The sequence below is a fragment of the Platichthys flesus genome, chromosome 3, assembly GCF_949316205.1.
Source record: "Platichthys flesus chromosome 3, fPlaFle2.1, whole genome shotgun sequence".
Lineage (NCBI taxonomy): Eukaryota > Metazoa > Chordata > Actinopteri > Pleuronectiformes > Pleuronectidae > Platichthys > Platichthys flesus.
Genome location: NC_084947.1, coordinates 13617191 through 13631586, shown reverse-complemented (window position 1 = coordinate 13631586; position 14396 = coordinate 13617191). Strand labels below are relative to the sequence as shown.

Genomic DNA, 14396 nt, shown 5'->3' with positions numbered 1-14396 from the left:
CTGTGTAACTTAACCATAGAGTTTTATCGATGAGAGGAATGCAAACAAGAGCAGAAACACCGTTTATGGTGTCTATCTTTCATTATATATACTATAATCTGTAAAATCTATATACACATATACTATTATAACGTATATTATTTATAACACTCAAGCTTACTATTGCGTGCCCAACATACACTTTTTCTTCTAATAAATCATTTATTATATATTTTTAATACAGTCTGTTTTTCAATAACCAACCTACTGTACAATATGTCTAGTTATCTTATCATCATTATTTTTTTTCTTGGTGTCCATCACACTTTCACCCTTAAAGTCTTCACAATACACGTCCTTCCAGTGTCCTTGGAGATGCATGTTTGTTGTGCTTCAGTTCACAGGACAGAGAAAGTTGATCCTGTTCAGTAAGCGATAGGTGCATTTGTCATGTGTCCCTCTCCACATTGACTAGGTTGAACCAAGCGTCTGTATCCTGCCCCGCAGCTCTGTGGAGTCCAACAAAGGGCCAGTCTGGGATTCCCACAGGTACAACGGAAGACCCCTGTTGTGCAAAGGGCAAGCAGAGAGTTAGAGGAGTCAGAACATATGGAACGTGTTCTACTTATAGAAACAACCAACAAAACTAGCTTGAATTAATTTCTTTATTTGTGGTGTCAAAATTTCATTTCAAATAACTTCTTCTGTTGGGAAAAGTTTCCTCTGCTGAGGAGAAAAATTTAAATAAAAACTTTAAAGAAACTATCTGAGAAAATGATTGCAGTCCCTTTTCGGGGGACAGCCCAAGGTGAAAACCTACAGTTGAAGTCATTATAATTGTTCCTCATTATATATACTCTAGGTATTTTATCAATCTATGCAGTGGAACCACTACAGACTCTGCATTTCTCCGTGTGAGACCGCAGCCATCTGATCTTATCTCCCCTCATACTAACAACAATGGATGTAAACAACATTATGGAATATTAAACATTTCATTGTTTTTTCTGTAATTTTAACAGAAATGTTTTATGCAGACTAGGTCAGTTACACAATGCTTCAGTGTGATTGGGGAAGCGTCTGTGTTCCACTCACTCGACAGTTGCATGGTCACATGATTTCCTGACCACCTGTGTGGTCTGTACAATTAAAACCTACCACCCCACAGTGAGGTATTAGGTCCAAATCCATTTAGTGATGCACAAAAGTAGCCGGGTCACCCGAGGTTCTTTTTCTGAACAGGGCTTAAACGTACACTTTGCATATCACACACCACACAGCATAAACCACCCAAATAACAGAAGACATTGCATTTTGAATGACAGTCTTACTCCACTGATGATTGTGTGGTGAAGCTCCAGGTCTTTTCCCAACAAGCTGCTGCCTCCTGTTTTCTGCCAAGCCTCCACAGCACTTCACCGCACCACAGGCCTGCACCCATACACTCTGAGACAGCACAAACAGCATAGCATGACAACGTAGTCTTACAATGGACCACCACACAAACCCAACACAGACCCACCTCAGTCCTGGTGGGGCATTCATGTCAATACCAACGGTTCTTAGCTCATACATGAGGACAAATGTAGGAGCTAGGTCTAAAGCCTTGAATGCAGAAGTAGAAGTGAAGATCATAGATACAGGTTGTTTATTTGTAACCAGCAGCTCTTTATCGAAGAAAAGAGACAAATTGAATCAAATGAGCTTCGCTTACTATGCAACCACTGCTCAAATCAACACACATTTATTTAATTTCTAATTTCTAATTCTAATTCAATATTTTCATCATCAATATACTCAACAAGAAAGACTCACAATATGCTGAATGATTTTGAACAGGGAAAATTGTTATTGTCTTAAATTGACGTTACCAACAACAAAACAATGGAACATATAGGACAACATTGGGTTGTTTCATTTAGGTGGTAACAGTTATGCATAGGCCTAAAATCTTTGTGTATGACTGACCTTCTAAAATCCTTTGTCAAAAATATCTGTGCTACATATACTGTACCTGGGAATGCCTGAAGGCTGAGCAGGAGGTCCCTCAGTGCCTCTCTCAGTCTGTCTGTCTGCGTGAAGCTGATACCTCTACCAGCAAGGGAAAGCCCCTTCAGCCTTTGGAGAATACACAGATCTGTTCCTTGCTTGTCAACCATGTCTGCACTGGGGATCTGTGGTTGGAAACCTGGAATTGACCATCAACCGAATAAAATGGATAAATCAGAGTAGCTGGGAGTTTTGTAAAAGGGGCAATTTCTCTCAAAATCTTCAATAAAGTCAATAAAGTACTAACCTTTCTTCTTATAGCGTACCTTCACCAGCAGGTTGATACACCTGAAATGCAGAATAGATAGATAGATAGATAGATACACATACAGTGTTACAGTGTGTGTTGGTTTACTAATATGATCCTTTTATGACTGAGAAAAGACAGAGACCTTGTGTAGTGAGTCACAGCTTGTTTCCAGTCCTTTAGGTGAGTGTGGCAGTGACCCTGCAAGAGGTAGGCAGCCCCAGACCAGATCAACATCGCCATCTTATCTTCGCCCGCTGCACTCACACCCCTGTTCTCAGCCTTACTCGTCTCCTCTGGATCCTCCATCACCAGCCTTTCTGGCAGCAGGTCCATTGTCGTGTTGATGACTTCATTGCAAAGCGCCATGCAATCTGCAGACCGCCGGGCCATGAGCAAGGCAGCACCTCCCTCCAGGTAAAGCTCAGGCAACCTGGGAAGAGGAGGACCTTCAGCAGAGACCTAAAAAAGAGACATTCCGCAAACAAATGTTACTTCAAATCAAAATTCTTCCCCAAGGTAAATACATTACGGCTTCTAACAATTGAGCTTGCACATAAATCTATTCAGAAGTTAATGTTTCATTATCTTGCATGTCTGTCAGTGTTTTTTTTCCTACTCCATGTTGATCTTCGGAGTGAAGAGCAGCCAGCAGGTCCAGATAATACTCCACACCCTCTGACACTCTGCAGAAACAGCAACCACACCCATTAACAACATCTGTGCTCTCTACAGGTCTGTCCAGTTTTGAATAGTGGCCACAAAAAGTAAGAAACAGAGACTTCCAGCTGCATGCTGGTCTTCTCACCTCTCATGGAGCACACACGTCAGTGCAAGATTGTGAAGGACGGAGAGGGCAGAGGGAACTGAGAGCAGGCTGCTCAGTGATTGGCTGCAGAGCAGCAAGGACGGGGAGAGGAGTTGGGTACTGGCCAGAGCAGGCACTGTGGCAGAGGGCAACATCAGAGTCTGTGGGACAAGAGAGGTTGTTATGATTCAATATATATTTGAATATGTGTCAGGCAATGCAATTTCTTATGTATATCTACAAGACAAATGTTGAGAATAATTTTTTCTTACCCACTCGAATGCATCTATGTATGTGTAGTATGTGTGTGTTACTCACTGAGTGCAGCAAGCGCAGAGCTTGTATTTCAGCCTGTCTGTTGCCCAGCTGTCTGTAGATGAGCATGCTCTGGTACAGAGCGCACACACAAAATGAGTCAGTTTCCAGCGCCTTCCTGTAACACTGCAGTGCCATCTGAGGGCAGCTCTGGAGATAAAACCAAACACACACTGCATGTAAATGTGTGACACGTTTTATTCCAACCCTGTTAGGGCCCACGCATGATGCATGCTATTATCCGATAGAAATAGTAGTTTGAATGTACCATGTTGGCGAGGCAGGAGCCTGAGAGGAAGTGTACGTGTGCTACTAGAGTTCTGGGGGCCGACAGGGAAGAGGCTTTCTGCAGACCAGACAGCGCTTCTGAACTCTGGCCCTCACTCAGACTTTCAGCTCCTTAATGAAACATACAGAGCACAACAAGACAGAAGATTAAATTCACAAGATGAAATTCAGTGTTAAGAAACCATTGACTTAATGGCAAGTCCTGTATCTGGGTGTCTGCATCCACAATTTACTCTTTTCTCACAATCATGATTCAAACACAACACAGCAGTTAAAAATTTAGATTAAGATGCATTTAAGTCCCAAACACATGCACACTCATGCAAAGGCACACTCATGCAGGTAGGGAAATTTAATCTCTGATTTTGACCCATCTGGTGCAGGACACACAGAGCAGTGAGCGACCATGTACGGCGCTCGGGGAGCATATGTTGGGGGAGTAAGGTGCCTTGCTCAGGGGCACTAGACATGGTAGGGAGACTCTTGGATTTTTGGACAGGTCAATCCAGATTCGTCTTTTTGTTGTCTCTTCTTGGAGTCGAACCAGAGACGAACCAGAGACCTTCTCTGCCCATAGTCCAAATTTCTGCCACTAGACCACCGCCTCTATTTGCTCCTACAAAACTTTGGTTGCATTTTGGCAAATAAAGCGTAGAAAGTATACCAAGATAAACACAGAAAAGATGGAGCAGAAACCAAAACATTGACTATGTTTTTAACTCATTAACTCTTTGTTTACATGGCTATTATTTTAGTGTGGTCAGAAAATGACTGTATCTGATATTTCAATATGCTTTTAAAAATAATGAATGCTCCAGACCTTGGGCAATAAAAGTGCATATCTGCAATAATTCAACAAGCCGTCTTGGGTCTGTCACCAATAGTGGAACATCAGTGCACTTGTCCTTTTCCCCCTCACTCCTCTTGTCATCCCCATCTCCAGTACATAGTGACTGAACCAGAGAGGACAGCTCCTCCTGCATCACAGGAAAATAAGATAGTAGTTTAACACTGTAGACAATAGAGTGTGTCTGCGCATGTTCATATCAACATCAAACAAGTAAGGTAGACACACAATATAAAAACAGGATCTTACCTTAAACTCATGTATAGTTTTCAACTTACAGGTGGCCAACCATATTACCCACTGCAGACAGAGAAGGTGCAGCACACAGGAATTCAAAGCTTTGTTTCTGCCCGATTTGAGAACCGTTCTCCAAAACGCAGGAAGATCTGAAGCTACAGGGTCATCTCCAGTCATCTGTAGAGCTGCACCAAACAAGAAATCAGAGCTAAGGAATCCGTAAAATCATGACCTGACACTGAGTGGCATTAGTTCCTGTGTCTTCCACATCTATGATCTTGTGATCATTTCACAGCACAGGCCTACCTCTCTGCAGAGCGTGTGTGAGGAGCAGCTCAGCTTCTCGGAACTGAGACTGAGCAGTAGAGAATAAACAGGTGTTGTACACCACTGACAGCTCCAGGCAAGTGTGGTCCGCAAGAGAAGGAACACCTGCAGGACAGAAGAAAGAAGGAGATAGAGGAAAAGTAAACGTAAGAACTGAACTCCCCACTGTCACAAATCATAAATTTGTATTATCAAGATCGTGAAGCACCTTGGATTTTCCTTAAAAGTTTGTGGAACTCAGAGGAACACGTGGTCCGGTTCTGATCTCGGATCAATCCGCCTCCTTCCTGCTGCTGAAATGATCAAAGGAAGATCAAACTGAAAACACAAGTATGTAATGTGGAATCTGACCAAACACATTTACTCAAGTCCTATAGCTAAGTCAGGTTAAGAAGAAACAAGAGATACCTTGATTCGATGTAGTTATAAGTTACTTCTCAAAAACTCATTCTTCACTAGCTACATCCAATAAATCCTTCTAACACGTTATTGCATCTGTATATATAATATAACACAATATGCTAAGCTATAATACAATATGAACAATTCTACTCAATGACAACTTTACTTACTACTAACACGTAATTACTTTCAATGTTTGACATACATTTTTCTGTCCATACTTGTGTACTTTTAGTAAAATAGCACTTTGACTACAGGAGTGTGGTGTTGCTAATGTAAGCCAGGTTAAAATGTATTAATACTTCTTACACACTGCTCATTAAACAACATTATTGATCTTTAAACTAAAACAAAAGAATAAATAAAAAACCTAATTCTGTTTATGTACAATAAAATAAAATACTGTAGTAAGTTACTAGACAGCTCAGGAATGGATTTAACGCTACTCAGGTTCACATAATTAAAATTTCTACTTTCCTGACCTATTCTCCAGTGTTAGCAGATGAATACATCACAGTATCACTACAGTATTCGCAGTGTTACTGAATAGACGTTAAACTTGTGTCTTACTCGTTTCCTCCACTTGTTTACCAGCTCGTTGTTTTCCTGGAGCCATTTTGTTAATACACAGTTTGGCTGATGCATGTTTACATCGCTGTTTATCAAAAAAGAAAAAAAAACTGTTGTTGTTTAGTTCGAACTTTCCCTCGTTGGTGTCAGGGGAGGAGACACCGGAAGTAAAAGCTCACGGGTGGCTCAACGAGCCTGTGCTGCCCCCTGTGTACACACGGGGAATTGACACGGGCGGGCCAGTCGACTGACCACCAGGTGGCGCTGTGAAAGAGGCCAGTTCAGTTGTGTTCTGGAAACTTCAGTTTGTCACAATAGATCACAACCAACAAACAGTGAAGAGCTTTTTGCTTTGGATTTTACAATGCAAAAGTAAGCATACAGCTGCGGACACACAACCTTTACATATTCAGTTTTACTCTGTGTGTCCACTGCTTTAATAATCAGCCATAGTCCCAGTGGCAGGCTGCCACACTCACATGCACACACACATTCAGGTATAAACCCAAGCCAAAGCTTTAATATTATTATTGCTGAGTCATCCCTGCCAGGACAGCCATTTTTCTGAGTGTCCCTCACAAGGTGACTCCCTCTTTTCTCACCCACTTCCTCCCCCCTCCCCTCCCCTCGTCTCCGTCATCAGTGCATCATCTCGCCCCCCCCCCCCCCCCCAACCACCATCGTCTGCCTGTATCCCAACTATCCCCCCTGCTCTTCCCCTGTCTCAAGTCACTGAAAGCTCTAAATATACCTCCATGAAAAGAGAAACAAGGGGAGCTCCTGATACCCACGGCTCCACAGCACACACTCAGGCACTTACAGTTGCATTGACTCACATAGTGCGTACAAACGTGGAGATATCTTGCAATGCAGTTCTCTACATGAGACACGTTCCACCATTTTCTGACATTTTACTCTGAATCGATTCTGCTATTTTCCATCCCTGTCTCACTCGCCCCGGTCTCTCTGTTCCTGCAAGGACAAGGTCACCACAGGGCAACAGCCTCCCAGCTCCCTTCTGCAATTCACTCTCAGTGTCCTCAACACAGCAAGACTTCAGACGTCCAGTCAAATCATTGTATTAACCTTAACCTTTAATCAAAGTATTCACAGTTGCCGGACACTGCTTGTCCTATAGGGCAGAGGCTTTATTACACACTTCCAGGGGGTTTGTGAAAAGGATCCATTGGAATTATGTTGTATGGATTGTCTGTGTTGACAAGATGAAATTTAGATAAGACCGTTATCTTGTGGTGCTCTTTCACATAACTTAGGAAACAAAAGGGCAAAGTCAAATTGTTCCCAAGGACGTGTCATAAGTTGTAAGGGTCCTTGGAGGAGAAGAAATACACATCATATTTGTGGCAGGAGACATTTCATCATTGTAAGGCCCCCTCTATCGTTTATCTTAATGTGGTTGGTAAAACAGACGTAGAATGGTCGGGATGCCACATACTTATGGTCTCTGGCCTGACTTGGTTGCTGAATATATTTACTCGCTATTATCACTGCAGTAATTTCTGATAAACCCTGAATGTGGCTCGTTTCTTTCTTTTGCGGATACAGCCACACTCTGCTGAGAGTGGTCGTCTTTTTCTCCAATGTTGCTTCAAATAACAAGATATTGATGAACATGAGCCACCGAACATGAGAGGCTCACAACCTGACCGCTGAATTCTGCTTACTTTGCACATTTATAAACCATGAAGCGAGTGAAGCGATGAGAGGGGGTTGTACACATGTTATTTCCGTCCTGCGGGCCCCTCAGTCCCACGAGCATGTGAGTTGTGGTGCAGGACCCATCGTATGTCTCCATCATGCGTTTAAACACATCTGTGAAAAGGCTGTAATGGGTTCTACCTCTGAAAGTAAGACATTAAGACTTCAAACAGACGTGGCTGGTGGATGGTGTGTTCTGTTGCATCTGTTCTTCAAAATCCACTCAAAGGAAAAACACAATAATCTCTGTGTGCTCCTTTAAGGAATGCAGGGTAAACTCACTCACCCTGAATTTGAGTAATCAATAGGTGCTTCTCAGAGCAGACGTCCCCTCAGACCAGCACACACCGCCCCAGTTTGGTTTTGTGTTGGAGTGTGAATGCTGTATCATCGTGGCTAAGTGGACACCATCATGATGTGCAGGCGCTGTGATGCTGCTTTATGTCAGCGCTGTCACATGTCGCGTTGGGCCTGCACCACCTGCACATCTGGAGATGCCAACCACAATTTAGCAATAAATAAAAAGCAGAGAGTGAAAGATGAAATGCAGCTTTTTTGTGTGTAGTGAGACAGGGGGCGAGAAAGAGAGAGAGAGTCTGTCAATGGCCCAGCAGTTGAGCTAAGTCCCAGAGGGGGGGATGGCGTGGATCTGCAAACTCACACTGCAGCAGCAAAAAGAGCATCAGCAGAACCCATTGCACACCCACACAATCAGTTCACTTATAGCCACTGCATATATAGAAAAAACACAAACACCTCTCCAAATGTTAAAACCTTACAAAAAATATACAATTTATTAAGGCTGTTTTTATGAGGCCCTATGTGATTTAAAGTGCTGCCAATAGGCTAAAAACGACTAATGTCTCATAATAATAATACATGTGGTCCATTTGTTTTGGACACAAACCACTGAGAGATCTGAAGTGAAGTGTGATGTCTGACAAACATTTATACCAAGTTAAAGGATCATTTATGTTATTGCCCTAGTGAACTAAGCCTCAGTAACTCAGTGAAATGCGCTGCAGCTCATCTTCGAGGCACCACACTGATGAGGTTGTGTTCCTGCGCATCCAGTCGTTTTCTGGGGAGAAGATGTCTCTTTAAACGAAGCGTGTGCTGCTGCTGACTTGTCACTTTTCCCTCCCTCCTATATAAACCCTGCGCTGCCCCTCCTGCTGCAGTCACTTCTCCTCCGGCTCGGCCAACATGAGTTTCACGGTGGACCAGCACTTCTACGGCCATGGCTCGTACCGCAAGGCTCGGCCAGCCCCCGTGTCCTCCAGCGGCTTTCAGTCCCAGCGCCGCCGCGTTACCTACAGCCAGCCGTCCTCCGCCGACAGCCTGGACAACTTCAGCGGGGACATGACGCGGAGGAGCGAGAAGGAGGTCCTGCAGGCTCTCAACGACCGCTTCGCCGGCTACATCGACAAGGTGCGCAACCTCGAGATGCACAACCGCAACCTGGAGGCGGAGGCGGAGGCTCTGCGCCAGAGCCAGGCGGGACGCTCTTCTGTCGGGGAGCATTACGAGCGAGAGCTAGGCGACCTGCGGGGTCTCCTGCAGCAGCTGACCGGGGAGAAGACCCGCGCTGCCCTGGAGCACGACCACCTGGAGGAGGACATCCAGCAGATGCGCGTCAGGCTGGAAGACGAGGCGCGCAATCGGGAGGAGCTGGAGGCTGCAGCCCGCGCCATGAACAAGTACGGAGAGGAGTGCCGCATGGCGCGGCTGGAGCTGGACAAGAAGCTCCGCGCTCTGGAGGAAGAGGCCGTTTTCCTGAAGAAGAACCACGAGGAGGAGGTGTCCGAGCTGCTCGCTCAGATCCAAGGTGCGGAGGTGAGCTTCGACATGCGGGACTCGCTCAAGGCGGACGTCACCAGCGCACTGAGGGAGATCCGCGCACAGCTGGACAGCCACGCAACCAAGAGCTCAACGCATGCAGAGGAATGGTTCCAAGGTGAGTTGGAGCCAAAAGTTTAAAACAAAAATTTAAAGATTGATTTGAAATGGGATGTATTATAATAGCCTACAGGGACATATGGTTGTTAGCGGAGCAGTGATGGATCTCTGTCCATGGTGCTGAACTCGGTGATCGCATCGCTTGATTGTGCACTTAAACTATTGTTATGTAACTTCTAAAATATAACGACATTTCTCTGTTAGCATTTTTGGCTCATCAGTCCATTGTGAACCACTATTCGAATAAAGTTTGATTGATTAAAGAAGTAAAATCTAAGGTGACTAAATGTGAGTGAGCAGTGGCCATGTAACCTGTTGTTATGCTAAAACTCTTTACACATAATGACTTCTACAGATACACCTATTTTGCTGGTTGAAATAGACATTGCATATCTTTTTTTCCCAGATTGCAATAACCTGGTGAACAAAGTAAATTAAAACAGACAATCTCTTAACACAAAATGCTTTACGATCAAGATTTAAAACAATATGACAAGCAGTATAAATGCTGCACTTTTCTGTTGTTGCATCATTGCTGCAGAATGATCAATTTTTATTCCAGGCGAGCACTGCAGGTGTGAGATGCACACAGAGAGGCAGGAGACAGCACTCTCACTCTGACAGTGGGTGTGTTATTGCTTGCTCTACGTCTGCTTGTTGTGTTGATGGATCTTGTCCTGAAACTCGACGTAACACTGTAGTCATGCCAAGGTCACCTGCTAAAGGCAGGTGATGCTTCATCAGGTGATGCTTCATCACCGGGCTCATCGACACTCTTTCTGTCTGCTGTCGTGACAGAACAGGAGAGTCTGCTGAAGTAGATGTGGGGTGAGATGTACCACTTTGATATTGAGCCTCTAAAGGCCGATAAGGGCTGTACGTGAAAATAATTTCAAAGGCACATCACACCACTTAATGGCTCTACACATTGACACTAGCAGTAGGTTTACATGCTGACTTGATAGAGCCATCAAAAGGTGCAAACGGAATGACCTTCCCCCATGTCCAGCTTACTGCAGCACTGAGGGTCATTAATGCTCGAGGGAGGAAGCTGAGTCAGACTGGTGACTGACACATGGCCACTGTCAAGGTCACTCAGGCCCCCAGTGGTGACTGTATCTGACACTAAGGCCTCCATACAGAAGAAAGGTCAAACGTCTCTGGACATAAAAAACTCCAATGTTTGCCTTTGTGCTGAATAAGAATGCTGAATTTAAGTGACACAGCAAACATCTCTGCAGACATTACAAGTGATTTCTTATGTTTGCAATTCCTGCAGTTCGTATGGAGCGTCTGTCTGAAACCGCAAGGTCCAACCATGATGCCATTCGCGGGTCCCAGGAAGAGATTGGGGATTACCGCCGTCAGCTCCAGAGCCGCACCATTGAGCTGGAGACCCTCCGAGGAACCAAGGACTCACTGGAGAGGCAGCGCATGGAGAGCGAAGACCGACACCACGATGACCTCAACTCACTACAGGCACAAACACTTACCTCCTACAGACAAAACCATTAACTGCTCATCCTGTCATACAGTCAGTGTCATCTTTGACTTGTTACACTGTGTGTTTTTAATTTGCAGGAGACCATCAATCAGCTGGATAATGAGCTGAAAAACACCAAGTGGGAGATGGCCAGCCAGCTGAAAGAGTACCAGGACCTGCTGAATGTGAAGATGGCTCTGGATATTGAGATCGCTGCTTACAGGTTGACCAGGGTTTAAAGCTCACATGCAGGTTTAATTAAATCGATTCTTTGAATTCTTAATGTAATTTTCACTCACTGTGTATCGTTGTTTTTAAAACAGGAAACTACTGGAGGGCGAGGAGAAGCGCTTTGTGTCAGGAGGAGCTCCCTTCTCCTACCTTGAAGGTAGATTCTCTGCCCACCTGAAGGTGAAACCAGATGAGATCTCAGACACAGTCATCGTGGAGGAGCAGACAGATGAGACCCAGGTGACAGAGGTCACAGAAGAGGCAGATGATGAAGAAAAGAAAGAGGACGAGGACGAGGCTGGAGAAGAAGAAGAGGAAACCAAAGAGGAGGAAGAAGAAGGTGAAGAAGGAGATGATAAAGACGAGGATGGTGAAGGAGAGGAGGAGGACGAGAAGGAGGAGGAAAATAAGGATGATGAGAAGGAAGACAAAGAGGAGGCAGAGGAGGAAGAGGAGAAATCCAAATCCCCTCAACCCAAATCCCCTTCTGTCCAATCACCAGAATCTAAATCTCCACAAAAATCACCAGAATCTAAATCACCAGCTGCCAAATCACCGGCAATGACGCCTGGAGTTAAATCCCCGGCAGGAGATGAGTCAAACTCACCCGCACCTAAGTCACCTGTGTCAAAATCCCCACCCAGCAAATCCCCTGAGTCCAAATCTCCTCTTCCCAAGACCCCTGAACCAAAGTCTCCAGAGAAAGAGAAGGTCAAGCCCATCGCTGCCAAAGACACCCCTAAGGAGGAGAAGAAAGATGAGAAGCCTCAGTCTGTCAAGGAGGATAAGAAGGAGACAGAACAACCTGTGAAGGAGGAGAAGAAGCAGGAGCCCAAAGAGAAAGAGCCCGAGAGCAAGGCAGAGAAACCTGACGAAAAGAAAGAAAGCAAAGATGATGAAGCACCAAAGAAGGTTGATGCTTCAAAACCTGCCACTCCCAGCAAGCCCGCAGAAAACATACCGAAGTCTGAGGCTAAAGAGAGCACCCCCCCTGCTAAAGAGGAAAAACCCTCTGCTCCAAAATCAGAGAAGACCGAGCCCGAGGTAAAGCCTGCCCCTAAAGCAGAGCCTGAGAAAACAGAGGGCAAGAAGGAGGAGAAGAAGCCAGAAGAGAAGAAGCCAGAAGAGAAGAAGCCAGAGGAGAAGAAGCCAGAGGAGAAGCCTGCTTCTAAACCTGAGCCTGAAAAATCCGACAGCAAGAAAGAGGAGAAGAAGCCTGAGGAGAAAAGCAAGACGAGTAAAGAGGAGAGCAAGGACGTGAAGGAAGAAGGTAAGGCAGAGAAATCCTCTGGCACTGAGTCAAAGGAGAGCAAGGAGGAGAAGGCCAAGAAGTAAGACTTGGAAAGCTGCGTTTCAGGGTTAGAGCGGTGGAGATGCCAAAGACCTGAAGGAGGGCCGGGCAGAGGCTGGAGGCACCCAGCAGTTCAGACTGACACCGCAGTGTCCAAAACTAAGCAGGTCCTGGTATGTAAGCAATAGTGCTTTGTGTAGCAAATAACCCCCTGCTCCCTAAGTATGGCCATTACACACCCCTGATGCTTCTGATGTATGACTGTAGTGAATGCAGAATGCTCGTAACTCTTTATCTGAATGTGACGACTGCCCTTAATAAATAACAAGTGCATTTAAACGGAATCCCACTGACGGGGACTGCAGGGGCGTGCTGTACCTACACGAGCCTTCAAAAGGGTAGAGATGTCAAAAACAATGTCAAGTTATAGATTGTGACAGAATATAAAGAAATGTATATTTACGGAGATACAAATGTCTATATTATATTAATTACACACACGTCAGTAAGGAAGACTTGAATTTTGCTTGTTGTGCACCTTAACGCAGCTTCTCCCCGAAAGGTGAACGGCAGCGTCTCACTCCTCTGGTCTGCAGCGCTAGGACAATGATGACTGTGCTATGTATAAACTGCTGAGCATATGCAATACAGAAAATAAAGAATGAAATATACAACACAAACGGATTTGTATGGGGGTTTTCTTAATCTGTAGTACACACTCGCAAATTACATACATATATATAACTTGACGTCGGCTGAGGTGAACATAAAAGTGCAGTGTCGACAGTAATCTTACAAAACGTGAGGCCAAAAGGTAAACGCTGTAACTGCACTGCATTGCGGCTGAGGGGGGGGGGGGGGGGGGGGGCGGTACTCTCCCTCAGCAGCCACTGCACCCTCCATCATGTCTCAGTGACCACGTTCATGCATTAACCAGCAGCAGAGCGTTTGCTTGCTTGCCCGTTCTTTCCACTCCTGCCTCACAGCTTAAGGGTCAGTTCACACACCACCATCAGTCCCCTTGTCATCATGGCCCACCTCCCACATGTATCTCATTATTATTGATGCATAATTACCAGATGTAGTTGTGCAATTTCGTTAGTAGGATAAGAATGAATTCATACCAGAACTTCACTTTTGAAACGATTCAAAATAAATGCCAACATTTCAACTCTTTATCTGTACATTTCTACAATCTCTTAAGGAAAAAGGGAATCTATATTTCTAATTGGGTTTAATAATGAATTCTGCAGCTTGTGACAAATCCCAATTGCAATCGCATTGCATCTGGTGGATGCATTCTGTTATTACGCATTTAGATGAAAGATTAACAAACTCACCGCTCTTTTAATTGTGTCGATTCAACGACGACTACTCTCAATGCAAACAGAACAATTTGCAGTCAACTTGTCGGGCGAGAAAAGCCTTCTAGTTTTAATATATATAAACTGGGATGGGAACATTTTCAGTTTGTCCAATCTATATAATTTGTTATTTTGCTCTTTGAGCATAAAGTGGAAAAGATTACATTAGTTTGGACAGTATCTATCATTCACGCAGCACACTGCCAACTGAGTCAAGCATGCCCCGCCATTTCCTCCGGCTCTCCATACATGCGTTTTTACACACGTGTACAATCACACT

General features: G+C 44.7%; 2 protein-coding genes across 2 annotated transcripts; one reads left to right on the top strand and one right to left on the bottom strand.

The window, feature by feature from the left end:
* Positions 1–128: 128 nt before the first annotated feature.
* fancg (FA complementation group G) lies at positions 129–6223 on the bottom strand. Its single transcript, XM_062382091.1, has 14 exons — positions 6070–6223; positions 5306–5390; positions 5077–5202; positions 4783–4955; positions 4507–4663; positions 3667–3797; positions 3402–3548; positions 3084–3244; positions 2895–2961; positions 2421–2737; positions 2276–2316; positions 1994–2167; positions 1311–1425; positions 129–544 (listed from the first exon to the last, which is right to left on the bottom strand). Exons 1-14 carry the CDS (start codon positions 6142–6144, stop codon positions 451–453), a joined length of 1863 nt encoding a protein of 620 aa, XP_062238075.1. The 5' UTR covers positions 6145–6223; the 3' UTR covers positions 129–450.
* A 2762-nt stretch (positions 6224–8985) lies between these two features.
* LOC133946166 (neurofilament medium polypeptide-like) lies at positions 8986–13423 on the top strand. The gene is made up of 4 exons (XM_062382090.1): positions 8986–9745; positions 11027–11226; positions 11329–11453; positions 11554–13423. Exons 1-4 carry the CDS (start codon positions 8995–8997, stop codon positions 12794–12796), a joined length of 2319 nt encoding a protein of 772 aa, XP_062238074.1. The 5' UTR covers positions 8986–8994; the 3' UTR covers positions 12797–13423.
* The last annotated feature ends 973 nt before the right edge of the window (positions 13424–14396 follow it).

Excerpts from the sequence above, each read along its gene's own strand:
- fancg (XM_062382091.1), bottom strand. The coding sequence starts at position 6,144 with ATGCATCAGCCAAACTGTGTATTAACAAAATGGCTCCAGGAAAACAAC. Across the intron at positions 4,956-5,076 it reads CACACACGCTCTGCAGAGAG|CTCTACAGATGACTGGAGAT; the intron begins GTAGGCCTGTGC and ends TGTTTGGTGCAG. Across the intron at positions 3,798-4,506 it reads ATGCACTTTTATTGCCCAAG|GAGCTGAAAGTCTGAGTGAG; the intron begins GTCTGGAGCATT and ends TGTTTCATTAAG.
- LOC133946166 (XM_062382090.1), top strand. The coding sequence starts at position 8,995 with ATGAGTTTCACGGTGGACCAGCACTTCTACGGCCATGGCTCGTACCGC. Across the intron at positions 11,227-11,328 it reads ATGACCTCAACTCACTACAG|GAGACCATCAATCAGCTGGA; the intron begins GCACAAACACTT and ends TTTAATTTGCAG. Across the intron at positions 11,454-11,553 it reads ATTGAGATCGCTGCTTACAG|GAAACTACTGGAGGGCGAGG; the intron begins GTTGACCAGGGT and ends TTTTTAAAACAG.